This window comes from Catharus ustulatus, chromosome 29 (assembly GCF_009819885.2).
Source record: "Catharus ustulatus isolate bCatUst1 chromosome 29, bCatUst1.pri.v2, whole genome shotgun sequence".
NCBI lineage: Eukaryota > Metazoa > Chordata > Aves > Passeriformes > Turdidae > Catharus > Catharus ustulatus.
The window spans coordinates 1,504,049-1,530,015 of record NC_046249.1 but is presented as its reverse complement, the minus strand read 5'-3'; the positions used below and the strand labels follow the sequence as shown (position 1 = coordinate 1,530,015).

At 47.3% G+C, this 25,967-nt stretch overlaps 1 protein-coding gene across 2 annotated transcripts in view; it reads left to right on the top strand.

The window, feature by feature from the left end:
* ELL (elongation factor for RNA polymerase II) overlaps positions 1-24,693 on the top strand; it is a 54,674-nt gene extending 29,981 nt beyond the window's left edge. For both annotated transcript variants that reach the window (XM_033082379.1, XM_033082380.2), the window contains exons 3-12: positions 3,025-3,146; positions 3,470-3,633; positions 6,547-6,800; positions 9,792-9,916; positions 12,803-12,899; positions 15,485-15,986; positions 19,616-19,682; positions 21,857-22,028; positions 22,880-22,924; positions 24,067-24,693. In XM_033082379.1, the coding sequence (XP_032938270.1) occupies positions 3,025-3,146; positions 3,470-3,633; positions 6,547-6,800; positions 9,792-9,916; positions 12,803-12,899; positions 15,485-15,986; positions 19,616-19,682; positions 21,857-22,028; positions 22,880-22,924; positions 24,067-24,171 (1,653 nt within the window). In that variant the 3' untranslated portion in view covers positions 24,172-24,693. The remainder of the gene's footprint in view (positions 1-3,024; positions 3,147-3,469; positions 3,634-6,546; positions 6,801-9,791; positions 9,917-12,802; positions 12,900-15,484; positions 15,987-19,615; positions 19,683-21,856; positions 22,029-22,879; positions 22,925-24,066) is intronic.
* The last annotated feature ends 1,274 nt before the right edge of the window (positions 24,694-25,967 follow it).

The following is a 25,967-nucleotide window of genomic DNA, read 5'->3' as shown; positions in this document are numbered from 1 at the left end:
GCAGAACTGTGCTAGAAATACTGAAAATGCTTCTATTTTGGTAAAAAGACATGCAGAATCAGAGTTTAGGCTGGCTGAAATTTGCAGGTGCTTGTGGGGTGATGAGAGCAGGAACAGAATTGAACTGAGGGGGGCGAAAAAAAAAAATACCAAAATTCACTAAAAATACCCAAATTCAGGTGCCAAACCCACGTGTGTTGTGCAACATTTTAAAAATGACTGCTGGGAGCTTTGTGATTTGGAAAATTCAACATTTCTCCTGTTCCTTGGGATGAAGTTTGGGTGTTAACAGAGGGAGGTGAAATCTCTGTTCAGAGCGAGCTGTCCACAGATGAATATTACTTGAAAGAAGAAAACAGAAGTCACATCTGGACCAAGCTATTTTTAAGTGTCTCTGGTTACTGGTGCAGTACCCAGCACCAAAATTAGGGCTCCCTCAAAGCAGTCACCATGCTGATTTGGTGGCTTGAGAAACCTTCTGTTTTCAGCTAAAAATAATTCCTAGATAACGGCCGGCGTGCACATGAGAGACTTTTCAGTACTAAAGTGACTCTGCCTCATTTTACAGCTTCTAGAAATGCTGCAAAAATCCAAAATTGGGGCTTTTGGTGCAGGTGGTTTTTTTTTCCAGTGGTAAAGCAGATGTGTGGAGGTGTGATTTGGTGACATCCTGCAGGTTTTATTTTCCAGGCTCAGGTGCAGCACAGCTCGATCCCTTTGGAATCCAGGACAGCCCTGTTGGATTTCCCTTTTCTTCCCATTCCCACCGAATTTCCAGCTGCAAAATTCCACCCCCCAGCAGCAGCCTGCTGCTTACATAACTCTGCCTTTGTGCCTGTTCTGGTAAAGCAGGAGGGAATTTTCTTCTCCCCTGCCTGGGTGGGGGCAGAGGATGCCAGGGAAGATTAAAAGGGCTCGAGCTCGTTTGGCAGGGCAGATAATGGGGCTGGCTCTGGGGAGGCTCCAGCAGCACCCAAAAAATCTGCTCCCAGTATTTTCAGATCTGGATCCTGAGAGATGGTTTGGCCTCCTGTACAAGGCAGGGCTCAGGTTTGGGTTTCTGGGCTCAAGTTTGGGTTTCTGGATTCATTTTTGGAAGAAGGGAGAGCTGCTCATTTGGCAGGGCAGATAATGGGGCTGGCTCATGGGGAGGCTCCAACAGCACCCAAAAAATCTGCTCCAAATATTTTCAAACCTGGATCCTGGGGGATGGCTTGTCCTGTACAAAGCAAGGCTCAAATTCGGGTTTCTGGGCTCATTTTTGGGTTTCTGGGCTCATTTTTGGAAGAAGGGAAGGCTGCAGTGCTCGTGCAGTGCTCGTTTGGCAGGGCTGATAATGGAGTTGGCTCTGGGGAGGCTCCAGCAGCACCCAAAAAATCTGCTCCAAATATTTTCAAACCTGGGTCCTGGGGGATGGCTTGTCCTCCTGTACAAAGCAGGGTTCAGGTTTGGGTTTCTGGGCTCATTTTTGGAAGAAGGGAGGACTGCAGCACTTGTTTGACAGGACTTGATAATGGGGTTGGCTCAAGGGAGGCTCCAGCAGCACCCAAAAAATCTGCTCCCAGTAATTTCAAACCTGGATCCTGGGAGATGGTTTGGCCTCCTGTACAAAGCAGGGCTCAGGTTTGGGTTTCTGGGCTCATTTTTGGGTTTCTGGGCTCATTTTTGGAAGAAGGGAGAGCTGCTCGTTTGGCAGGGCAGATAATGGGGCTGGCTCTGGGGAGGCTCCAGCAGCACCCAAAAAATCTGCTCCCAGTATTTTCAAACCTGGATGCTGGAGGATAACTTGTCCTTCTGTACAAAACAAGGCTCAGGTTTGGGTTTCTGGGCTCATTTTTGGGTTTCTGGGCTCATTTTTGGAAGAAGGGAGAGCTACAGCACTCGTTTGGCATAGCACATAATGGGGCTGGCTCATGGGAAAGATCCAGCAGCACCCAAAAAAATCTGCTCCCAGTATTTTCAAACCTGGATCCTGGGGGATAACTTGTCCTCCTGTACAAAGCAGGGCTCAAGTTTGGATTTCTGGGTTTTTGGAAGAAGGGAGCTCTGTGTGAGGGCAGGGAAACGCCGCACACGGGCTCAGCTCGAGCTCCTTGCTGCCTCTGAGAACATCCCTGTGGTTTAGAGAGGGACACATCCCTGGGTTTTCCAGGCTGCTGGAGACGTCTGAGGTCTGAAGGAAACCACCCAAAACCCCTCCTGTCCCTGCAGAGTCCTGTGTGGATGCCAGGGGCTGCTCTGCTGGGAGTGTGTATTTTCTGCGTACATGTGGCAATCTGGGTAAATATAAATCCGTGTGGTAAAAGCCTGGCCTAAAATAGGCTGGAGCTGGTGTTCCTTCTGTCTCAGCTCCTGGAAGCCATCTTAATTATCAAATATTGATGTGATAGTAGAGCTCAGATGCTGACATTTACGTTGGATGCTGAATGCAGAGGGGAGACAGTTTGCCTTTTGAAAAATGAATGGATGTGGAGAGGGAGGGGTGAAAAAAAAAAACAATGCAGGATGGCTGTGGAGTTGTCTGTGGAGCACACTTAATGCTTGATTAAATATTTAATTTAGCAGCAGCGTCACACTCTACTGTGAGCCATGAAATCTTGTTATGGAATTATAATTTCTTAAAAAAGAATAAGCATGCTACCTAGTGACCTGGCTTGTGCTATGTTTAGTGCTGGATCAGTAATTCTAAAGAAATGAGCCCCGAGTGTTTTACATTGAATATAAACAGTGGGAGTGAGTCTGTTTTGAGCCTGAATCAATAGAAATGGGTCAGATTCCTAGAGCAAGGTGGTTGTGGGCTCTTTTTGAGGCACTGTTCTCCCATATCCATCCATCTCCAGCTGCTCTTTCCCTTCCCCCTGCACACGGTGGGGATAACTCAAATTCTCCTCCAGCCTCTCTGTGCAGTAACACAACATAATTCCCCTGTTGCAAAATGCCTCAGAGCATGGTGGCTGCAGGAGGAGTGAGCTCTGGGGAGCTGTGAGTGACCAGTGTTCCCATTCCCCCTCCTGTCCCGAGCAGCACATCGCCATCCCCCGGCCCGACCGACCGGCAGAAGTGCGGACCTTCACCTTTTATCTCTCCAATATCGGCAAGGACAGCCCCCAGGGGAGCTTTGACTGCATCCAGCAGTATGTGTCCAGGTGAGTGGGGCATCCAAGTTCAAAACCAGCCTTTTTTAAATTATTTTTTTTAATTTTTACCCTCTGTTCTGGAGCATCTTTTCCTTAACAAAGCTTATTGCACGTTCTTCCCTTTTAGAGTCTTTGTGATCTGTTTTGATGTGTTTTTTTTTTGTTTGGTTAGGTTTTTTTGGTTTTGTTTTTTTTTTTGAGAAGCATCTCTCAGCTCCTGTATCCCCCCACTATTATTCAGCTAACACCCCCCTCCCCAGCTGTCCCCCAGTGCCAGCCTGGTGTCCCTTTGCAGTGTCAGGAGTACCTTTTCCATTGCATTTCTCTTGCAGCAATGGCAATATCCATTTGGATTGCCTGGGAAGCATACAGGATAAAATCACCGTGTGTGCTACTGATGATTCCTACCAGAAGGCGAGGCAGAGCATGGCACAGGCAGAGGAGGAGACTCGCAGCCGGAGCGCCATAGTCATTAAACCTGGGGGGAGATATGTAGGTAAGCAGCCACTCAGTTTGGGGCTCTGCACTCCATCTGGGATCCAGCAGGCTCTGGAGGCAAATCCTGGTGTTGTTGGATTGATTGTGGCAGTCTGGAAAGTTCCTGGTAGCTCCTCGTGGGTGATTTAGGCTCTGCTTGTCTTGTGTTGTCTTCATTTCCATCGTCACCCCGAGGGAGCTGCGGCTGCTCCAGCCCTGGGGGTGTCCAAGATCCACCCCAAAGTTGTCCCTGCCCATGGCAGGGGGTGGCACTGGGTGGTTTTAAGGTCCCACCCAGCCCAGAGCACTGTGGGTTGTGCATGTGCAGTGACATGGCTCTGGTCACGTCTGTCCCCTGCTGAGCCCTGCCAGTGTCCCTGCTCCTGGCCAGCTCAGCTGAAGCTGCCACCAACGTGTCCCAGCCGTGCCCATGGGGAGGGCACAGCCAGCAGTGCCCTCTGTTAACAAACACAGCAGCCTGGAACAGCCCTGCTCACTGTGACAGCAGCAGCAAAGCCTTAGCAGAGGAAATAAAACCAGCAAATAACCCAGGGAGCTGCAGAGACCCAGAACTCACAGCCCTGCTTAACCTCAGCTCACAAACTTCGGGCACAAACAGTCACCAGAATGCAAAGTTTCACTTTTTTTTTTTATTTATTTTTTTATTTTTTTCTCTGAGGCAGCTGCTTTTCCTGCAGCCCATGTGATCTGCAGCCTGTCTCTTCTCAGAGGAGCTGTGATGAGAAGGGTTGAGTTGCAAAATGTAGAACTGACCCTGACTCATTGTCACAGCAGCCAAGTGCTCAGAGCTGAGAAAGGAGATAGTAATCAGGAAGGAAATGCATTGATTTCCTGTAGGCCAGAAGATTATTTTGTTTAGCTCCTCTTTGAGAACATTACAGTAAGTGCCTGAAGTTAAAGCTTCTGAGGGAGAAGATTCTCAAAGCAATTTGCTTCCTGGAAAGATGAAGCAAAACTTTTTTTAAAAAAAAAATTAAAAATACTCCTGGCTAAAACATTTTAGTGCCCTGAAATGGAGACAGAGCCACGTGAAAGGGGCAGAGCTCGTGCTCACAGCACTCCTAGATAAGATGTCAGTGTTTGAGGAGAGCTCTGCTCCAAGAAGGAAGGGCTTGGAAGGACAGTCCTGGTGTGGGATCTGCAGGTGCTGGTGTGCCAGCAGCATCAGCTGATTCCTGCAGGGAAGGGAAGGGACGGGGCTGCCTCTCACATTTCCAGGAGAACACGGAGCTCAGCGCTTGAGCGCCAGCAGAGTCGTTCCAGGCAGCTCAGATGTGGAAAAATTTATATGAAATGTTGAAATTGGAGAGCAGCACGACTTACAGATGTGAGCTGACACTTGAATAAATAGATATTTACATATCTAGCTGCAGGTAAAGCTGCAGGGGATGTGTGCTTGTAGCCACACTAAATATGTGTGCACACATCCACAGACGTGCACGTGTATAAATATTTGAAAACCCTTTGTGTCCTGGCTTCACTTAGCTTTTTTCTTTTCCTATCACTGTGCATTTTGGCTGCAGCCTTTCAGTGGAAACCTCCCAACGTGATGTTTTTACTGTTCATGACCTGGCAGGAGTTAAGGCAGTTTTAGAAAGCTGACGAATCTTCTCTCGCCCCATTTCTGGAAACAAAATCCAGTTGACCTCTGGATTTGTGGGATGTTTAACGTGCGAATTGGTGTCGTTCCCCCTCTCACCTCCCCTCAGCCCTGCTGAGGATGGGTTGTGCTTCCTCTCCCAGCACTGTGGTGTATAATAAAAAGCCAGGAAATGGGGCCTGGGTTACGCAATGTGCAGCTCAGTAAAACAAACAGTGCAGACAATCCCCAGTATCTTCAGATGACTCAGTTGAAAACGTTGCTTCCTAGCAATGGAGCAGTGCCCTGCTGGAATAAACCTCCCAAACACTTGCAGTAAATGCTGGATGTTGTTTGTCCTAGTGAAGGTCACTTTCTCCAGCCCAAGTGATTATTGATTGGATCTCCAGGTTTCCAGACCTTGGAACCCACACGTTTTGTTTTCAGCTTTGCTTGGTTTGCTTTTGGTAGCAGGATTGAAACAATCCCAGCCCTTTGATTTGGGCTCTGGTAAGAGATGGTGTGAGAGTTCTGATTTTCAGTAGGAATGGGGGTGAAAAAAAAAAAAAATAGAATTGTTGGATCATGCTGTCAGCAGCCAAGAACCACAGTGGGGATGGAGCTGAGATGCACTTGTGAGCCAGCTTTATGTTGTCACTTATCTGCAGAGGCAGTGGAGAAGGGGTTATTCCATCAGCACAGGCAGCACCCTGATGAATAGGCTGATGGCCCAGTGTCAGCCCCATTCATGGGGCCGTGTTCGGAGGGGGAAGGGAGGTGGACCCAGCCCCATAAAGTTCCTATTGTTCTAAAAGCAGAAACATCTGCTGGAGGAGCGTTTTTGCTGAGCTCAGCAGCGGGGAGCCGCTCGTTGACCAGTTCTGGGCTTTCCACTCCGTATTTCCCACTCTTCTACATAATAATGCAGAATTTTCTTCTCGTAGGGAGGGCAAAAAAAAAAAAAAAAAAAAAAAACCTAGTTCGATTAACCGTGGGGGAATACGTGCACTTGGGATAAACGAAAAGCTGGCAAACAAAGGGAGCTTTATGTAAGCTGGTGGCCAATAATACTCAGGTTTCCAGAGCTTGGTGTTGCTGTTTACTCGTTCCAAGCCTGTCACAAACCGTGGAGCTCACGGGATGCTCGCTCCAGCGGCGCGGCGGGACCGAGGGGGCGTGCTGGCGGGGTTTGTCCTTCCCTGTCACCTCGTGGCACTTCCCTGGGGCTGTGATGAACTCCAGATTTGCTGTTGACAGCCCCCCCCCCTCCCTCCTCACTGGCCTTTTTTTGCGAGGTGGCTGCTGCACTTCACTATTCTCATCTCATTTTAGGCAAAAAGGTTCAGGTGCGTAAACCTGCACCAGGAGCTTCCGATGCTGTTCCCTCCAGGAAGCGCCCAACGCCAGTCAACCTTGCCAGTGCAATAAAGAGAGGCAATAGTGCCATTTCCCAGAGACCCTTCAAAGATAGGGTTGTGCACTTACTGGCACTAAAGCCTTATAAGAAACCTGAACTTATTCTCAGATTGCAGAAGGATGGACTTTCTCAGCAGGACAAGGATTTGCTGGATAACCTTCTGCAACAGGTTTGTACTCTGATGAAGGCAACGAGGAAAAAAAAAATTTAAAAAATGTTTTCTCAGCCCCTCCACCCCCTCCTGTGGAAGCTGTTATCTCCAGGCTGCAGCTGAATGTGACTCTAAAGGCTGTGGGGGACACATTGCTCAGCTCCCAGTGCTGGTGCAGAGATAGCAGGAGCCTCCCATGGCTACGCCTCAGGTTAGGGGGGTGCAGCCAAGCTGGATGGTTCTGGCTCACCAGATCAGTCCCTTTTACAGGGACACTTCTGCTTGGTCATGGGGAGGATTCTCTTAACAGAGGATCTGCAAATTATTCGATTATAACCTCTAAATCTCTATTTTATTCTCATGGATGTAAAGGAGCAACGCTCTGTATTGGTACAAGTTTTGTATCTGAAGGAAAAGATGTCCCCAGGTTTTTTTTGTGCTCCTCAGAGCCTTTCCTGCTTGGAAGTGCCACTGGTCAGGTGTGAAGATCATGCAGCTCCTTGCCAAGCACATTATTTGTGTGTCAGGTGTGAAAGCTGTCTCCAAGCTGAATCAGTTCCTAGCACTTTGAGTCACATTAAAGGTGCCATTTTAAACACCTTCCTTGCTTTATTAAACACATCATGCCTGTTTATTTAAATGCTGCAGCTGCCTTCTTCTGGATTGCAATGTATTCTGGAAAAAAGCTCCTTTTTTAACTATTTTTTTTATTTTTTACTCCTTTCCACAAAGAGTGAGACAGGAGTTCACTTTGCCCAAGGGCACAGGGCAGGTCGCGTTAAAAACAGAGTCACAGCTGGCACAACCCGTTCCCTCCTTAGATTTTAATCCCAGAGCCCTTCATTTTCCCAGCAGCTTTTCAGAGCACTTTTTTCAATTTTAACACCGAGTTTAAGAGTAGGAAAAACTCTTATTTCTGCTGGTGGCTCTTGCTGGATGCTGTGCCCCGAGCCCTGGCGGGCGAGCGGCGCGTGCGGCGCTGGCCACGGGGCCGCCCTGCTCGGGCTGATTTGGCTCTAAACCTGTGGTGCTCGTAAAGTTAATCCCTCTCAGCCCTCCCAGGGCTCCCATCCACACAGGCAGACACAGATAAGCTAAAAATTACAGGCTGTGTTAAAGCTACCCAGCTAAATCTGTCTAGGTGTGGGTTTTCATTGTGCTGTTGCATCTCTCGCAGGACTCCGTGTTCCTGGCGGCCTTTTTGCCTCATTTTGCAAGGTTTCTATTTTTGGGAGGGTTGGGGTGGAGCTTGCAGAGTCCCACACGAGCAAAACAAGGAGGTAGCAGCTCTCAGCCTCTGTGCAGAGAAAAATCCAAGTTGTTCTTCCTGGGTTTCAGGAGCAGGCAGGAAACAGAGAAATTCTGGAAGAGTTTTTTGGGTTTTTTTTTTTGTAAAGGAGAAACCTGGATTTGCTTTTGTCTCCTGGGTGTGTTTACAGGGATACCTCGATGTAAAACACAGCTCAAATTCTTGTTGTATTTTGGCTCAGGATTTTGGAAAGCTGACAGGACTGAAAGGAAAAACAAAGTGTTTGTCATGTAAACTGATAACTGGGCTTTCTATTTTTTGCTTATCAGGAGAGTTTGCCGTGTTGGTTGTGCAGCTTTTTGCTCTGAAATTCCTAGATTTTTAATATTTTTAATATTAGGTTGTAGCCTCCCTAAAGCAAAAGCAGAGGAATCAGCAGCATCTTCAGTTCATTCAAGACTCCCCAGTCCTTTGCTTGTTTTTGAGGCATTTTCCTGCTGTGTGGATAATAGAAATCCCTGAGCACAGCCTGAATGGAGAACAGTAATCCCTAAACAGATGCACAAGATCTCCATGCACTGAATAAAAGCATTTTCCACTTTCAAGGGTAGCAGTCCCCAGGCTGAGGGGCTCCAGCAGGGAATTTGGGCTGCAGCTGCTGGCTCTGGGCAGAGCATTTGGCACCTGGGCCTCCTTATCCCTCTTCAAAAACACGTTCAAGGCTTTATTTTCATTTGGAACTTGCAGTGCTCTGCAAGCTGAGCTTGCCCTGAGAAGCTGCCCCATCCCTGGGAGTGTCCAAAGCCAGGCTGGAGCAATCTGGGATAGGGGGAGATGTCCCTGCCCTTGGGATTTGATGGAACCAAACCATTCCATGACACTCTGAATCATCCAGGAGAGGTTCAGTCTCTGTGAAAGCTTCACTGGGTTTTTTTTTGCTTTGTGCCAACTCTTGATTTTCATGCATGTACCAACAGCAAGAAGTTCAATTTTCAGTCAGGCTGTGGAAAGACTGATCCAAGTGGGATAACTCTTTCCCAAGTTGTTTTCCATTCTAATCCAGCTGTGCCCATTCCAGCAGTGTTTCCTCTCCATGCAGGGTTTTGTGTGGGGAAACTCCACGGGGTAGGGCTGGATAAAATGTCAGGCAGCTGCTGCTGAGCTCCCTGCAGTGCTCTGTGCCTCAAAGCTGGAAATCCCAGGTTCTGTTCTTGCTCTCCACAAAATCCAGGTGATCCCAGAGCATTCTCAGAGCTGCCTGAGAAAGCAGCTCTCTGTGGCCTGTTGTGTTGGCTCATTAGTGAGAAATTATCTCCTGGCAATTGTTAACCAAGTTATCGCCCCAAGAGTTCCTCTTTGGCCATAAACTGCCCCATTTTGGCTTTGGGACAGGTGTGATAAGTGAACTGCCTGTTCCCATTAAGGTTTTATTTCCAGGTGTTTCCATCAAGTGGTGGTGTGCTGGTCCAGGCTCCCCAAGCTGAATAATCTCTTTGAGATATGACTTATTTCCCACTCAACTGGCTGTGCTTTAGAAACTCATTATGAATTATTGCAGTGACAGGCGAAAGGAAAGGCACAGTTTGATTAAATAATCTTAATAATAAGGAAATGAAATATTAAAGTCTTTCCTTGTTCTCTGACACCACTAACAGCTGCTAAATCTGCTCAGATTTTGCCTTCATCTCAGCTCTTGTTTGGTGGAAGAAGTGAGAAAATGAAACCCTGACGGTGTTTTTTCCAAATTCCTTCTGTTGCAGGTGGCAAATCTGAGTGCCAAGGACAGCACTTTCACACTGAAAGATTGTGTATACAAAGAAGTGCAGAAGGACTGGCCTGGCTACTCAGAAGGAGATCAGCAGTTGTTGAAGAGGATCCTCGTTAGGTAATTATCCATTTTCTTCTCTCTGACGTCATCCAGGGAATGCTGGGCTGGGGGAGGTTCTGTAAATCAGGTCTGGGAGTTGAGTGTGTGATCTATTCTGACATCATTTTACCTGGAAATTTTAGTGGATTAAACTGGAATATCCAAGTGGATCCACATTTCAAATCATCCTGGGCTGCCTTTAAATCATTAAAGTTTGGGGGAAGCCTGACTGGGAGCAGAGCTGTAGAATTAATAATTCTGGTCTAAAATCCTGGGAGATGAGTGGATTAAATGTGTCCAGCTCAGCTCTCCTTTGAAACTCTCCTTCCTTTTTTCCACATCTTCTGTGCAGGCTGAATTGTTTCATCCCTAAATGTGAGATTTGATTGAAATCATGGGAAAGCAAGAGGGATAAATCCTTTAAAATTCCTGCTTGGAGTGGTCTCTGTTCCCTCCTGGAACAGCCCTTAACCCCCTCAGTTCATCCTTACTGCTGGAATTTTTTTCTCTCTAGGGATGTTTTCCTTAGGAAAAGTTTGGAAGTTTCTGGCTGGCAGGGAAAAACACCAAATCTCCCATTTTTCTCCAGAACTGTGCTCTGAGTGTTGATATTTTTCAGTGCCTTGGTGCAGATTTTGTCATGCAGGCAGAGCTTTTACTTGTGCTTTATTTTATTGCACTTTTGGTTAAGCTGAAGCTCTGTTTGAGCACTTCCCATGATTTAAAAGCACAATTGACTTGGAGATGAGACTTCTTTAAACCAACAGAAAACTTGCACTCCAAGTGCTTTGGAGTGCTCAAGGAAAATCAAAACTCATTTATAAAATGGCCTTGATGTGAAATTGTAATTAAGAGGAAAAATACAACTGCTGTGTAATCTTTATTCTCAAAAAAAAAAAAAAAAAAACCCACCCAGAAAAAAACCCATAAATTTAATTTAAAAACCCCTAAATTGAATTTCTCCCTGTAGAAAAGCCATGTTTACTACTTTTTCTGGAATTGTGGCATTCACTTGGGCAAGGGTCTAAAAATAGAGCTTGGAAAGGATGTATTCAACTGTACAAACAAAGCCCTGCTCAGGCAGTGCAGGTAATGAGGCTCCAAAATGGAAAAAAAAAAAACATGTTGGGTTGAAGACAGGAGAAAAACAGGCCCAGAAAAAGGGCACAGGAGGCACAGACGTCAGGGTTTGCATCACCAACCAATTGTTCCTCCTGCATTTCAGGGCCTGTGGCCACTCAGTGCCCCAGCAGCTGCAGTAATTAATTAATTAACACATCTGCAGGTATTAAAGCTGGGTCTAACTAAGCTTGGGTTAAACCAACTTGGTTTTTTTCCTCTTTTTTTTATGTTTTCCCTTTCCAGCAGCCTGGTCTGTGGAGGTGTCCCAGCCTTAAATGAGCTTTGAGGTCCTTCCATCCCAAACCATTCCAGAATTCTCTGAAATCTTTTGCTGAATTCAGAGCTTTAAAACTCCTTAAATCCATAATTAACAATTAGGAGATGTTGTCTTGCTAAAATCCACTTTCACTTTTTGGACAATATCAATGTCCCCATTTTCACACCCCCAGTTCCTTTCCTTGAGCTGATCTGCAGCTGCTGAGGTTGTTTTAAATAAAATTAAACAAAGGCAGGACAGTGGTGACACTGCAGATGTCCAAATATTGCTGCAACACAGCTCAAGGTTCAAGCTCAGGTTAAAAGCCAAATCTTGTCAAGTCCTGGGTGTTATCTCTGAGATAAATCTTCCCAATGTTTAAAGGATCTGAGTGAGCTTTAAAATTTAAAAGTGGTTTATTCATGCTCCACAGCTCCTGACAAACTGACTGCAGAGCTGCTTTATTAAAACCTTTAACCCTGAATTCTGCTGGTTTTGTTTTTTTTTTTTCAGTTTGTCAGCTGCAACTTGATGCAAGAGTAGTTTTGTTTTGGTTTTTGGTTTTTTTTTTTTTTTTTCTGGGTGATTAATTGAGGGGCAGTCTGGTGTCAGAATTGTTGGGCAAAGTTGGTGGGCTGGGAAAACACTCAGAGATCTGGAGAGGAGCAGAGACCCAGCCTGGAGGGGAATTTAAGCACTCAAGTGATTCTAATTGTACTTTTTGTTGCTACAAAAGGCTTTCTTTATTTGTCCAGTACCACAAACACAGCCCAGAGTAGCTCTGCTTTGCATGATGCAACTTAAAAGTATTATTGGGAAGCCCAAAATGTAAATCCTGGTGGACCAATAACACCTCAGCAGTTCCTGTTACAATGCTGCTTTTCCTGCACCCAGGGGAGCTCGCTGCTGAAAGGGCTCCTGTTGCCATAAAATGTTGTTTTAATGATGCTAATGAGTGGGAGAACTTATTCCTCAACATCTGAGCTTGAGTTTCAGCCCCTCTTCAGTGAGCTTTTGAGCAAAAACTCAGCAGAAATTTCTTTAATTAATGTCTCCCTGAGCTGTATTTCAATCAGCAGGAGTAATACCTGATATCCTTCACACCTTAAAATTCGATGTCACTTTTACTGATCTCCATGTGAATTATTTTTCTGAGGCTGGAATTGATTTGTTTTAATTCTTACGTCAGCAGTTCAAGAAAAAAAAAAAAAAATTGTAGAAAAAGGGTTTCCAACCTCAACAGGGAATTTTTTTTCATGTATCCAAGAGCTCAGCCTTGGCCCTGTGATGCTCCCTTCTTTTCCAAAGAGCCCCAAAAATCAAGGAAGAACCGAGGAATTCCAATTTACCGCTGATATTTTCCTGTAGCACTTTCTCCTTCCCAGATCCTGTCAGAGCACCAGAGGCTGCAGGAGCTCCTTTGTGGCACCTCCAAGCAGAGTCTGAGGCCGAGCCCAGCTGCAGGTGTGCAGTGCCAGCTGTGCCCCTGGCTGGGGGTGTCACCAGCCCCCGGTTGTGTTTTGCAGGAAGCTGTGCCAGCCCCAGAACAGCGGCGCTTTCCAGGGAGAAACTCCTTCCCTGAGCCCTCCAAAGGACACCCTCAACTCCAGCTCTCCCCCTCAGGTGGGTGATTCCCCCCCTTCCTGCATCCCCCTGATGGATTTGGCTGCTGGCTGGGTGTGGGTCCTGCCTGTCTGCACCCTGTAATCACCTGCTGTGGGGTCAGGAGGGCTTTGGGGTTTTATTTCTGTTTTATTAAGTTGGGAGTTTCATTCTGGCTTTGCTCAGCATCTGTTTCTCCTCTCCTGTGGGGAGATCTCTGACAATGAAGCTCAGGTTTAGTTTTAAGGGCTGAATTCCTTTAGCAGTGCCTCCATCCCTGCTGGAGTTCCTGGGAGAAGGAGCTTGTGTTTTCCTCATTACTAATAATTGAGTGGAACGAAGCTGTAATAAGCAGCTCCCAAACATGGTTGAGTTATTAAAACCCTTGACCTTTTGCAGCCTAATTGCCATGACAGATCAGGAGCAGGTTGGGCTGCTCCTGCCTCAGAGATGCCAGAGCAGGGAGCTGTGAAAAGAACATTTTCCCTGCTTTTTCCATGACCATAAACCACCCAGGAGCCGCGTTTGACGCGGAGCCTTGTCCCCAGTTTCTCCCAGTATCTCCCAGCACAGGCGTTGCTGGCGTTGTGAAATGTGCTGCCTTCCCTTCTCCCAGTGTGGGTCAGCCCAGACAAGTTGAGTATTTATTCTTCTCCTGCCAATGGAATGTGTAATGCCTGCTTGTCTGGACAGACGCACCGAGGATTAGTGGCAGAGAATATTAACAGGTAAAGAAATTATGAGCTCTCTGGCACTGAGAGGGAGGCAATTCTCTGGTTGAGAACAAGGACTGTGTAACTCGTTTGCCAGGTAGCTGATTCCAAATCCTCTGCTGCAGGCACGTTCCTGGTGAATGAAGAATGATCACCTTCGAGTTAGCTCAGAAAAATCCTGATCTTGTGTCTTTTTTTAAGGTTGAAAAAAAAAATTTTGTTTCTCTGGCTGTTCATATTTTAGAGATTCAAAGGTGTTTAAGGGTGAGGTTTTGATCTGTCAGAATGACCCAGTTTGAAACTTTGGGTGGTTGGTTGGGTTGGATTTAGGTGAAACAGGGACAATCCAATGTGGAATAGAAATGTTTCCAGCATGATTCTGTCGTGTCAGACAGCAAACCACAGCGTTGTGAGCTGTCACTTTTTTAATACTCTCTGGCTGTAGTTTCTATTTAGAGAAATGGTTTTTAATGGGTGCAGTGCCAGCAGAGGATTGGGATTTGGTAGGCTGGAATGCAGAATATTTTGGGAAAGTTCAGCTGTGGAATGAAGGTGAAGAAGATTGGTAACTCTAGAAAATGGATGTGTGTCTCTCCTAAGCAGAGAGATGAGCTTGGACAAGCTGATATTTGTTGTTTTTAGAGAAAAGGCTGTAAAATGTGGCAGGTTTTTTGCTCTGTCAGCTGTTCAGAGCCCTGCAGACAGAGATGGCCCCTCCTTGGGGAGATGGACACCGGCAGCTCTGCGAGCTGATGTTGCCAAGCCGGTCGGACGTGCTGTCCTTGCCCCTTGAGCTCAGTGGCAGAACCAGCAGCTCTTCCTTAATTACCTTGACAGGTGGAAAGAATTCCTGGCACTGAGCAGTGTCCTCAGGACCCCTGAGTTAGCAAAGAGAGAGAAAATCCAGGGGGAAAAGAGGGAATGAGGGAATTTCGGTGATGGAACGAAATTTCCATTCGCAAACACGTCGCCATCCTGCCTGAGACAGAAAGAAAATAATGGATTATCCAAAAGAAATACCCAGAGCTATCACTTGTTTTCCTCTGGGCACAGAATAATCTTTGGCTCAGAGCTGTTGCAGCCCCAGAGCTGCCAGGTGGGCACACACTGAGGTGGTTTTGGCTGGGCTGAGCCTGATGGATGGGTTCTTCCATGGAGCAGCTTTTCCAGCTGCCTCCAAGGTTTGGGCACAGCTGGGAACCACTTCCTTCTCTGGCCTTGCTCAAAAAAAAAGGGGTTGCTCAGGTCAAGTTGGCCCCTGTGACGTGGATTTTTAAATGTCCCCTTTTGCCTGAAGTTCTGAGAACTGAGCAGTTGGTGCTTCCTCCCCTCTTCTGGGCAATGCCTCCTTCTTGAGAAGAGGAAGGAATGGGGAAGGGGTGAATGCAGAACTGGTGAATCCCTCCCTGCTCCACAGGGCTGAGCACGTTTTTCCTTCACAGAAACTTTGGACAGATGTTTTTATCACAGAATGGTTGGGGTTGGGAGGGACCTTAAGCTCATTCTGTCCATCCCTGCTGTGGACAGAACACCTTCCACTACCCCAGGTTGCTCCAAACCCTGTCCAGCCTGGCTTTGGACACTTCCAGGGATATTTCTCTAATTGTCTGCAGAGTTTGGGTTGGAAATAAGCTGCAGTGAGAGCAGGCTGGGGGTGCCATGGGCTGTGTGTGGGCAGTAAGGGAATCAGGAATTGCTGATGGGATTCTTTGGGCTGTCCCACCAAACTGTGGGCTCTGGGAAGCAGCTTGGGATGGATGAGAAGGGATATTTAGATATTTATCCCTTCTCCCCTGTATTGCACCACCACCTAGTGGTAACATCCAGCTCCACTTCAACGCGATTTATTTCTTTTTTTTTTTTTTTTTTTGCCACCTCCCCTTTCCTTAACAGAAACGATCCCAACCTCTGGAGTTCATCGACCCCCTGGCCAACAAAAAACCCAGGATCTCCCATTTGGCTCACAGAACCCAACCCACTCTCAACGGGAAGCTGAATTCCTCCAACGGGAAGGACACCCCGGCCCCCCCTGCCCTGCCCCCGGCTCTGCCCGAGCCCGTCAGCTCCAGCTCCTCCCTCCCTGCCCTGGAGCTGCCCAGACCTCACGATCCCCTGTCGGATGTCAGCAATGACCTGACTCACAACGGCAGAGACTGTGAGAGCAGCACGGAGCCTCCCGACAGACTGAGTCACCCCCTGCCCACAGACTGTGCCCAGAGCAGCAAACACAACTGCGGCTCCTACGTCAAATCCAAGAAAAAATCCAAAAAGCACAAAGACAAGGAGAAGGAGAGGAAGGAGAAGAAGAGCGAGGAGAAGTGCAAAGAGGAGAAGCAGAACTGTGAAGTAATAAAAAATGCTGATTTAGTTAGTGTTGCCCAGGAGCAGGTCCCAGGTGAGTGCGGGCTCAGAGGGGCTTTGGTGTTGGCTGGGAGTGAAACCAGGGTTCCCTGCAGGAATGGGCACATCTGGGCTGTGCCAGCTGCTCTGGGGACCCAAATACCAGCCCTGTCCTCCCTCTGAACCTCCAGAGGGGCTTTGGTGTTGGCTGGGAGTGATGCCAGGATTCCCTGCAGGAAAGGGAACATCTGGGGAGCCAAATGCCAGCACTGCCCTCCCTCCAAACCCTCAGAGGTTCTTAGGTACTGGCTGGGATTGAAACCAGAATTCCCTGAAGGAATGGGCACATCTGGGCACATCTGGGGAGCCAAATACCAGCACTGTCCTCCCTCCAAACCCTCAGAGGTGCTTTGGTTTTGGCTGGGAGTGAAACCAGGATTCCCTGTAGGAATGGGCACATCTGGGCTGTGCCAGCTGCTCTGGGGACCCAAATGCCAGCACTGTCCTCCCTCCAAACCTCCAGAGGGGCTTTGGTGTTGGCTGGGAGTGATGCCAGGATTCCCTGCAGGAAAGGGAACATCTGGGGACCCAAATGCCAGCACTGCCCTCCCTCCAAATCTCCAGAAGTGCTTTGGTGTTGGCTGGGAGTGATGCCAGGATTCCCTGCAGGAAAGGGAACATCTGGGGAACCAAATGCCAGCACTGCCCTCCCTCCAAACCCCCAGAGGTGTTTTGGTGCTGACTGGGAGTGAAACCAGGGTTCCCTGCAGGAATGGGCACATCTGGGGACCCAAATGCCAGCACTGTCCTCCCTCTGAACCTCCAGAGGTGCTTTGGTGTTGGCTGGGATTGAAACCAAGATTCCCTGCAGGAATGGGCACATCCTGGGCTGTGCCAGCTGCTCTGGGGACCCAAATGCCAGCACTGCCCTCCCTCCAAACCCCCAGAGGTGCTTTGGTGCTGGCTGGGATTGAAACCAGGATTCCCTGCAGGAATGGGCACATCTGGGGACCCAAATGCCAGCACTGTCCTCCTTCTGAACCCCCAGAAGTACTTTGGTGTTGGCTGGGAGTGATGCCAGGATTCCCTGCAGGAATGGGCACATCTGGGGAGCCAAATGCCAGCACTGCCTCCCTCTTAAACCTCCAGAGGGGCTTTGGTGTTGGCTGGGATTGAAACCAGAATTCCCTGCAGGGATGGGCACATCTGGGGAGCCAAATGCCAGCACTGTCCTCACTCTAAACCCCCAGAGGTGTTTTGGTTTTGGCTGGGAGTGAAGCCAGGATTCCCTGCAGCAATGAGCACATCCTGGGCTGTGCCAGCTGCTCTGGGGACCCAAATACCAGCCCTGTCCTCCCTCTGAACCTCCAAAGGTGCTTTGGCTGGGAGTGATGCCAGCTGCTTTGGGGACCCAAATGCCAGCACTGCCCTCCCTCCAAACCCCCAGAGCTGCTTCCTCTCCACTCAGGGTGTCAGGTTTTTCCTGTTGAACCTTTTGTGCTGTTTGGAGCTGCCTCAGAGCGTGTCATGTTTCTCCTGGTTAAATTAAAAGCTGGGATAATCAGTGGGGATGAAAGGCTGGGAGCAGTGGGAAGAGCAGTGCAGAGCTTGTGTTGGCTGTTGTGATGACTCCTGTTTGGGTTTTTAATGAAAAGTTACTCACAAAAGCTTTTAATAGTGGCTACAAAAAGGAATGATAGATAAACCTGGTGATAAATGCTGTTAAAGCAGTGGAGAACCAGCTCTTCCAGGCTGGAAAAGCTTCCCTCCATCCCACTGGGGATTTATTTATTCAAGGACTGACACAGCAGTGAATCTCCACTGAGGTGGGATGAAAACATTTCCCATCAAGCCACTATTTCAAAGTCAGTCATGCACTCTTGGAGCAGAGAATATTTCTTGGCTGATCCCATCCATTCCTTTTCCTGCTGCTTCCATGTTTCCTGCTGTTTGTTACAGCTCCCCAGAGCACTGGGACTTTCCCTGTGGGAATCTCTGTTCAATTCCTTTTTACATTTTCCTTCACCCTGTTACAATTTTCTACATTCCCCCTTCCTGCTTGGTGCATGGAAATCCTCCAGTTTTGGCTCCAAAAGGAGAATATTTTAAAATGGAGACTGGTTTGCTGAATTCCTGGGAAGGGGGAACCTCTCAGGGAGTTGGGATTGAGCTGGTCCCACCCTCCCCTTCCCCCAGGCTTTGACAAAATGCAATTTTGGTGGCTCAGCAGTGATTTCTGGGGACAGTCCTGGGCACTGCAGAGCTGAGGATTCTTGGATTTTTGTGTCAATCCCAGATTTTTTTCTGTGTTTCTTCCACGTTGCTTTTCTTCCCCATGTGCCTCTGGAGTGACACTCACACATTCTCTATTTTTGTCTTATAAACACCCCAAATTCTTGGGAAATTACTGAGCCTCCTCCAGCACCTTTTCTACTTCTCTTTGCTGTTTAATTCCTGGATTTTTGTCCATTTTTAGGAGTTGGGTTTTGTTCCTGCTGCTGTCCTGAGGTAACAAACCTGAGCTGGCCTGGGAGCAATCCCAAACAGGATGTGGTCAGTCCTGGACAGCCAGAGCTGGGATCTTTTCCTGCTGTGGGCAGCACCATCCTCATCCTCCTCCTTCCCCAGATTCCCCCTGGAGCTGTAGGGAAACAGAGAATCACAAAAAGTTTGGGTTGGAAGGATCTTAAAGCTCATCTGCTTCCACCACCTGCCAGAAGTGGGAATTTCTCCCAGGAATTTTGTTCCAGAGGCTCTGGAGGGACCTTTGGGGTCCTTTCAGTCAGTAGGTGGCACTCACAGGCAGAATAAACCTCAGAGTTGTGCCTTCCACCATCCTTAATCCCTGTTCTGCATCTTCCAGGCCGTGGTCAGGGAAGGAGGAAGAGCAGGAGGAGCTGCAGCAGGAATTTGGGGCTGGGATTTTTTTTCAGAACCACTGGGTTTGTGCCATTCTCCCTTCCTGCTCAGGAAAGCTTTTCTGTGGGAATTCAGAGGAGAAATCCATCTTTTTGAGGATGACTCAGGTTGTGCAGCTGGCTCTGGTGAGGGTTTGCAGTGTAACACAGAATTTGTGGGAATTATCTTTTTCCAAAGGTGGATCCAGCTGCTTTCTTCCTCCACATTTACCCTGCAGTGTTGGCTGGATGGAGGATGAGTCTCCTTTAGGTTTATTCTGTTCTGAACATCCTTAGCTGAGCCTTCAGCAATGCCTGGATTTGTGTTTGGAGCTGCATTCCCCAAAACTCTGGGATGTTCATTCAGGAATCTCACCCTGGAGTATCCCCAGAGGAATCCCTCAAGTGTAGAAGCAGCAGAACAGAAGGTTCACCTTGCCCAGCTCAGCTCTCTGGGCTCAGGGCTGTGTTTTCCTGGTTCCCAGTGGTGCTCTCAGTGTCATCCCACTCCAGGCACTGTTTATCCACCAATTAAATTCAGATTTTTTCGCTGCTCGGTGTGCTGGCTGATGTTGGTGTTGTTTTGCTGACAGACAAATATTGGAGTAGCCTTGAACTTTCAGCCACCTTGTTGTGGCTCCTCTGCCTCTGTCAGTTCCAAACAAAACAGAAATCCTTTAGAATTCCATAAACTCTGTATCTCAGGCAAGTTTTATGAGTTTGGAGCTAAAATTGCAAAGAGCTTTGAAGTTTAAGAACGTCTATAAACAAATCTTTATTTTTTCAGGTTTAAATGGAACATGCAATAATTCTAGTGTACCAACATCAACTTCAGAAATGCCAGATTATTTATTGTAAGTATGTTTATCAGTTGCTTCATCACTTTGGGATCACATTTCAAGTTAAAAAATCACAAAGTGCTGGGGATTTTTGTTGGACTTTTTGTGTTATTTGATAGAACTTTGTTAGGGGGGGTGTAAAGAAAAGAGTAAAAAGAGCAAACCCAGCTCTGCAGATTAATAGTTGAGACTAAACTTGATATCAAAGCTGGTTTTTAGCTCCTTAAGGAGTTCAAGGTTATCTCCTAGAAATTGTTTTAAGTACTTCAAGAAACATTTCATACCTTAGAGGGGTTTGAAAGGATTTAAACATCTCCACATTGCAGCTGGAAACTCTGAGAGGGAATAATCTGCTTTTGTGTTGGGAAAGGCAGGGCAGGGAAGGATTTGGGGTGGTTTGGGGTGGCTCTTCAGAGCCAAGATCATCTCCATAAAGCAGTGAAATATTCTTTCCTGGGAGGCTCTAACCCCTGGGTTAGGATCTGAGTTGTTTCACCTCTTGACTCTTTAATCAGATCCCCTCGAGGTTAATTAAACAACCAAAGCCCAAAAAAAAAATCCCTGTGAAGGGAGCCCAGAATCTGCATAAACCCAAACCTGTTCTGAACAAAGCTTTGGGGTGGGGAAAAAAAAAGTTGTAGCTGAGAGGGAGGAGGAAAAAAAAATTCCCTGTGCATGTCCCAGCCCTGGGGATTGTTTCCATCAGAGCTGGTTTGGCTGTGCTGGGATTGCTGGGAGGGAAGGGATGGAGGAGGAGGAGGAAGCTCTAGGGCAGATAAAGGTTTCTGCTGTGGTTTCTGCTTTTCTGGGCTGCATCATCCATACAAACAACCCCTTCAAGGTGACATTTTTAGGGTTGTTCCAAAGAATTTGGGTGGCTGGGGCTGGTTTTCCTCTCACCCATGTGCTGATGCCTCCCAAAAAGGGACATTGCAGCTCCCCAAAGAAACTGGGAGAGGTTTCTGAGCTCTGTGGTCTCACTGGTTTGTGCCCAGCTCCTCAAATTCTCAGACCTGTCCCTGCTGTTTGATGTTCTTTATCCTGTGTGGATGGTTCTTTATCCCAGCCCCTGGCAAGGAGTCAGTTCTGGAAGCTCAGAGCACTTTAAAAGTTTCAGCTGGAAGTTCCCCCTTAATTTGAGGCCTAAATCAGCTTTTCCATGTTCATGCACCGAGCTGGCCCTGCTGCAGGGAGGCAAATTAGAGCCATCACCCACCCCAAGATGAGTTTTACCTTCAGAGAGGGCTGTAAATGTCACCTTTAATGGCTTTTTGCAGAGCAGAATAACTTCCAAAACACCCCCAAAGGCACATCACTTCAACCTGAGCTCAGTGTCTCCACAAGGTGCTGCAAATAGAGTTGCTGGTGTTAAAAAAAAAACCCAGAATAAAGCTCCTCACCGTGGTTTCTTGTCGTGCTCTTGCCACATAATCACCCTGCGAGCGTTTTGCAACGATGGCTCAATGCTTTTTGTGTTCCTTTAAAGACTCTTAACACTGGAAGCGTCGTATTCCTGCTGTTCCAATGCCTGGCACAGATGCAGAACTCCATGTTCTGCGGGCCAGCAGGAGTCAGAGAAGCTGTAGCAGCACTATCTGAGTGTCCTCCTCCACCCCCAGCTGCTCCAGGCTTGGCTGTACCTGCCCATTCCTATCTGGCAGAGATAGAAAGTTTTGGGAGCAAACTTTGTTTGTTTTCCAGGAGGTCAAGGCAACAATCCCCGGTGGTTGCCTCCATAATTTGCTACTTTAATTCGAGTCAGGGTGAGAGGGAATGGTCTCAGGCTGCACCAGGGGAGCTCTGGATGGGGTTTTAGGGAGAATTTCTTTGCTGGGACAGGGAATCACCGTCCCTGGAGGGATTTGAGCCCTGTGGATGCGGCGCTTGGGGACGTGGTGGGATTTAATCTTGGAGGGTTTTTCCAACTTCAATCCCAGAATGGTTTGGGCTGGAATGAGCTAAAGCCCATCCAGTCCCAGGCTGCTCCAAACACTTCCAGAGGTGAGAATTTCTCTGGAAATCCCATCCCAGCCCCTTCACAGTGCAGAATTCCTCCCCAATATCCCATTGAGACCATCCTGAACCATCCACGCTTTTATTTCCATCACTTAGCAGGCTCTGTCCTCAACACCACCACTTCCCCACCAAACCCAGTGACCAAAACCCCTTTTTTTTTTCCCCCACTGCAGAAAATACGCAGCCATCTCCTCCTCAGAGCAGCGTCAGAGCTACAAGAACGATTTCAACGCGGAGTACAACGAGTACCGGGACTTGCACGCCCGGATAGAGCGGATAACCCGACGGTTCACCCAGCTGGATGCCAAGCTGAAGCAACTTCTGCAGGGCTCTGAGGAATACAAGGTAGAAAAAAAAAACCCTAAACAAAAAAAAGAGCTGATTGTGCACGTGGCAGAGCTCTGCAGGTCTCTGATCTCGCCGCGTTTGCGCTGGGTCGGTGTCGAAATTGCAGCCTCAGAACTGGTGGGGAACGTGCACACAGCTGACAGCTTTGGGGGAATGCTCCTCAGCCAGCTCTGTGCTGCTCCTTTTTCAGGCTGGAGCCACATCAGGGGACTTGTTGACAAGGAAAGGCCTCAGTGAGACAATTGGTGTCCTTAGCCAAAAGCTGCTGGAAGCTATTAGTGTATCCCAGCCAGAAAAACTCATATTTGCACATATGGGAGCGTATCAGGGCTGGAAGGGGAGTTAGCACAGGGTCATCTGTTCCTCTGCAATCTTTGATCTTAATAATGCAGCATTATTGGACTTGTCAGAGTGATTTTTAAAGAGTTTTAGCTATTCATTAGCTTGAAAAAGTGAGTCTCGTCGAGGATAATAAACAGATTTTTACAGAGCACCTATTGTGCTAAGCACAGCTTCTTCCCTCAAACCTCCTGCCCTTCTCCTTGCAAAATTCCTCACTGCTGGATTGTTTTTAGATCTTGGTGAAGGGAGGAAAAAAAAAACAAAAGCAGTTGGGGCTTTGGAAATGTGAATTATGCTGGAATCCAGGTGCTTGTCACAGGTAGTGGGGTCTCATCCTTGTGTCAGCTCCAGGATATCCCTGGAATCAGAGCTGGTTGTGGATGGATCTGCCCAGGAAAGCAGATTTTGCTTGGAATTTGGAAGAATTGTGTACATTAAACCATCAATCAATACCTCCTGCAGAACTGAAAATAATGCTTTTTTTTTTTTTTTTTCTCTTTTTTCAGACCATCCACGATCAAATTTTACAGGAATATCGGAAAATTAAAAAGGTAAGGGAATGTCCTTGGCCACAAGAGGCTTTTGGGTGGTGCCCCTGGTGTGACTGAAAGAGATGGGCCCTTGCCAAGGGCAAACCCAGGCTCTGAGGCAATTCCAGCAGATGTTTGTTCAGCTCCAGCCCGTCCCTAAAAATCAGAAAGGGTTTGGGGGGAGCTGGGAGTGCCCTGTGGGTCCTGGGCATCGCTGAGCCGTGGCACAATGGTTGTGTTCACCCAGGGCTTTATCTCTCCAGGGAAGGAACAGTTTGTGTTTCAGACTGGGGGCTGCTGGGACACAGCATCAGCCTGCCCCCAGATTTTTGGTGTTTGGGGCACATAAAATAACTTAAATTTCAGTAATTTTTATGCAAAGCACCCCACACACACCAGTGGGGATTGGGGTTTTTTTTATCCTTTAAATAAATTAATAAGGTCCTGAGCTCTGTTGTCCTGAGGGATTTTAGAGATTCCCTGCATGTTGAGAGCTCATCTTTGTTCAGGTGTTGATTGTTGGAAGCCCAGTTAGGCTGAGCCTAACTCAGGTGTGCTCCTTCCTTGTGAGGAGGCTCCTGGAGCTCTTGGATAATTCTGGAAAAGGATTTTATTCGTGGCTGGGTTTGATCAGAGCAGGATTATTTTAAAGAGGGATGTAAAAAAACTTCTTCCCATGGTTTTAAGCTGAAAGAGGGGAGGTTTAGGTGGGATATTGGGAGGGAATGGGATGGAATGCCCAGAGCAGCTGTGGCTGCCCCATCCCTGGAAGTGTCCAAGGCCAGGTTGGAGAAGGGAAGCACTGGGAACACCTTAAAGCTCCTTGCAGAGCCTGAAGGGGCTCCAGGAGAGCTCAGAGGGATTTGGGACAGGGACAGGACACAGGGAATGGCTCCAAACTGCCAGGGGACAGGGCTGGATGGGATACTGGGAGGAATTCCTGCCTGGGAATTCCTGGGCTGCTCCTGGATCCCTGGAAGTGTTGGGTGGGAGGATAGAGATGATCTTTGCATTCCCTCCAAACCCAAACCATCCCATGACTGATTCCATGATCCCCTCTGTGCTGTCAATGCTCAGCTTTGATTTTTCCAGCACCTTTCCCACCTCTGCAATTTCTTTTCTTTTTTTTTTTTTTTTTTTTTTTGTTTCTTTTTCTTTTGCAGACAAACCCCAATTACAGCCAAGAGAAGAACCGCTGCGAATACCTCCACAACAAACTGGCCCACATCAAAAAACTGATAGCAGAGTATGACCAGCAGCAGTTTTAGCTGCCACTCACCCCTGGACTGGGTAGGGCAAACCAAAATCCAGTCACCCTGGACGTTATGTTCCCTTTTATACACCCAAAATCCCTTTCAGAGACGAGCATTAATTCCTCGTGGTTGAAGAACTTGGGGATGACTTTAAGATGCCAGATCTGTCATGTCCACGTCCAGCACGCTCCTCCCGAGTTTTTAAGCCTCTCTGAATGTTGGAATGTAACAAATGGATAACAAAAGCAAACAAACAAACAAAAAAACAAACAAAAAAAAAATTTCTGCTTATTTGAAGCCAGCGTTTGACACTTAAGAGAAAATTTGCCTAAAGTGACCGAAGCTCCCAAAGGTTAAGAATTTTTAGTTTTCATGGACTAAAAGTTTGGCATGAAGTTGTAATTCCCCCCCCTGGCCCAGCTCCACGTGGGTTACAAATTGTCCTACAAATGGTGAGGAACTGGAATTGCTGCTAGGACTGTTTGGAACGAGAGCTGTGCGCTCCCGGCTGCGCGGAAATACAACCACGTTCCCTGAGCTCTCCTTGTCTGGCCCTGCTTTGTCATTGGCATCCTTGGGGGGGTGGTGGTGGCAGCACAGGGGGTCCCCCCGGGCTCAGCACCTTGGATCCCAAAAGGAAAAAAAAAAAAAAAGCAAATCCCAAACCCCCCCTGCTCTTTTTTTGATTTTTTTTTTTTTTTTTTTTTTTTTTTTTTTTTTTTTGTTAAATCTGCTTTGTGTGTTTGGGTGCAAACCTCCTGCCCAGTCTGCCCAGTTCACCTCCAGATGGAGACCTGTCTGGCTTTGACTTTTCTAATTTTCTACCAAGGCAGCCAATTTTATTAATTGCTAATGAGACTATGGTCTATTTTTGTATCAAAAAAAAAAAAAAAAGAAGAAGAAGAGGAAAGAAAAAAAGCATCTTTTTTCTAAAACTGTGCCTCCCTTTTCCTTTTAGGCCAAGTGCTTGGGACCCTTTTCTTGCAGTATTACTCAAACTTACCCAAGAGTCACCCAGAGGAGTGACTTTATTCCTTGATCCATGACAGGAGGGGGTGTGGGGTGCTCTGCTTCCTCCTGGGATGGTTTTTTTTTTTTTTTTGGTGTGTATGTGTGTGTGTGTGTCTTTGCAAGGCAGCAGCAAATCCTTGTGAGAGCAGCAAGGTGCTGTTTTCCCACGCAGATCCCTTCCACTGGTGTGCTTTATCTCAGCCAGCTTCTGCAGTCCTGCTTCCTGATTTTATTTTTTTTTTTTTTTTAATTCTTTACTTTGGATTGAAGGGAACGTTTTAGAGTATGGCCAGGGTGTGAGAAACACTCCAAAAAACACAAAGGTGTCCTTTAACTCTGCTGTTCCTTTTCTTTCTCTCCCCTCTCCCCTTTTTAATCCTGCCAGCCTGTGGGATTTGACTTCTTCCCATTTCTGTTTATCTCAAAGTAAAGGATTCCTTCCCTGTGGAGTCTCCTTCCCTTGGAGGTTGCACTGAAGAGCCTTTCACCCTTTGAAGGAGAGGAATGGCAGAGTTAAGGAGTGAAAAACTCCTTACAACAAGGAGTAACTTTGAGTTTGGCTTTTTTTTTTTTTTCCCTGCCCCAAACAAAATGTGGGTCCATCTGCTGTATTAAAAGTAGGAGATAAAATGATGAATAATTATTATTAATATTATTATTATTATTGTAATTTCGTTGTTGTCACACAGCCAGGGCCACTGCTTTTGCTTTGTCACTTTATTCTGAGGTCTCTCCCTGTGCATCCAGAGCTTTCTCCAAGGGAAAGGTGACAGCCAGAGGGACATGGTGGCCTTTGGAGT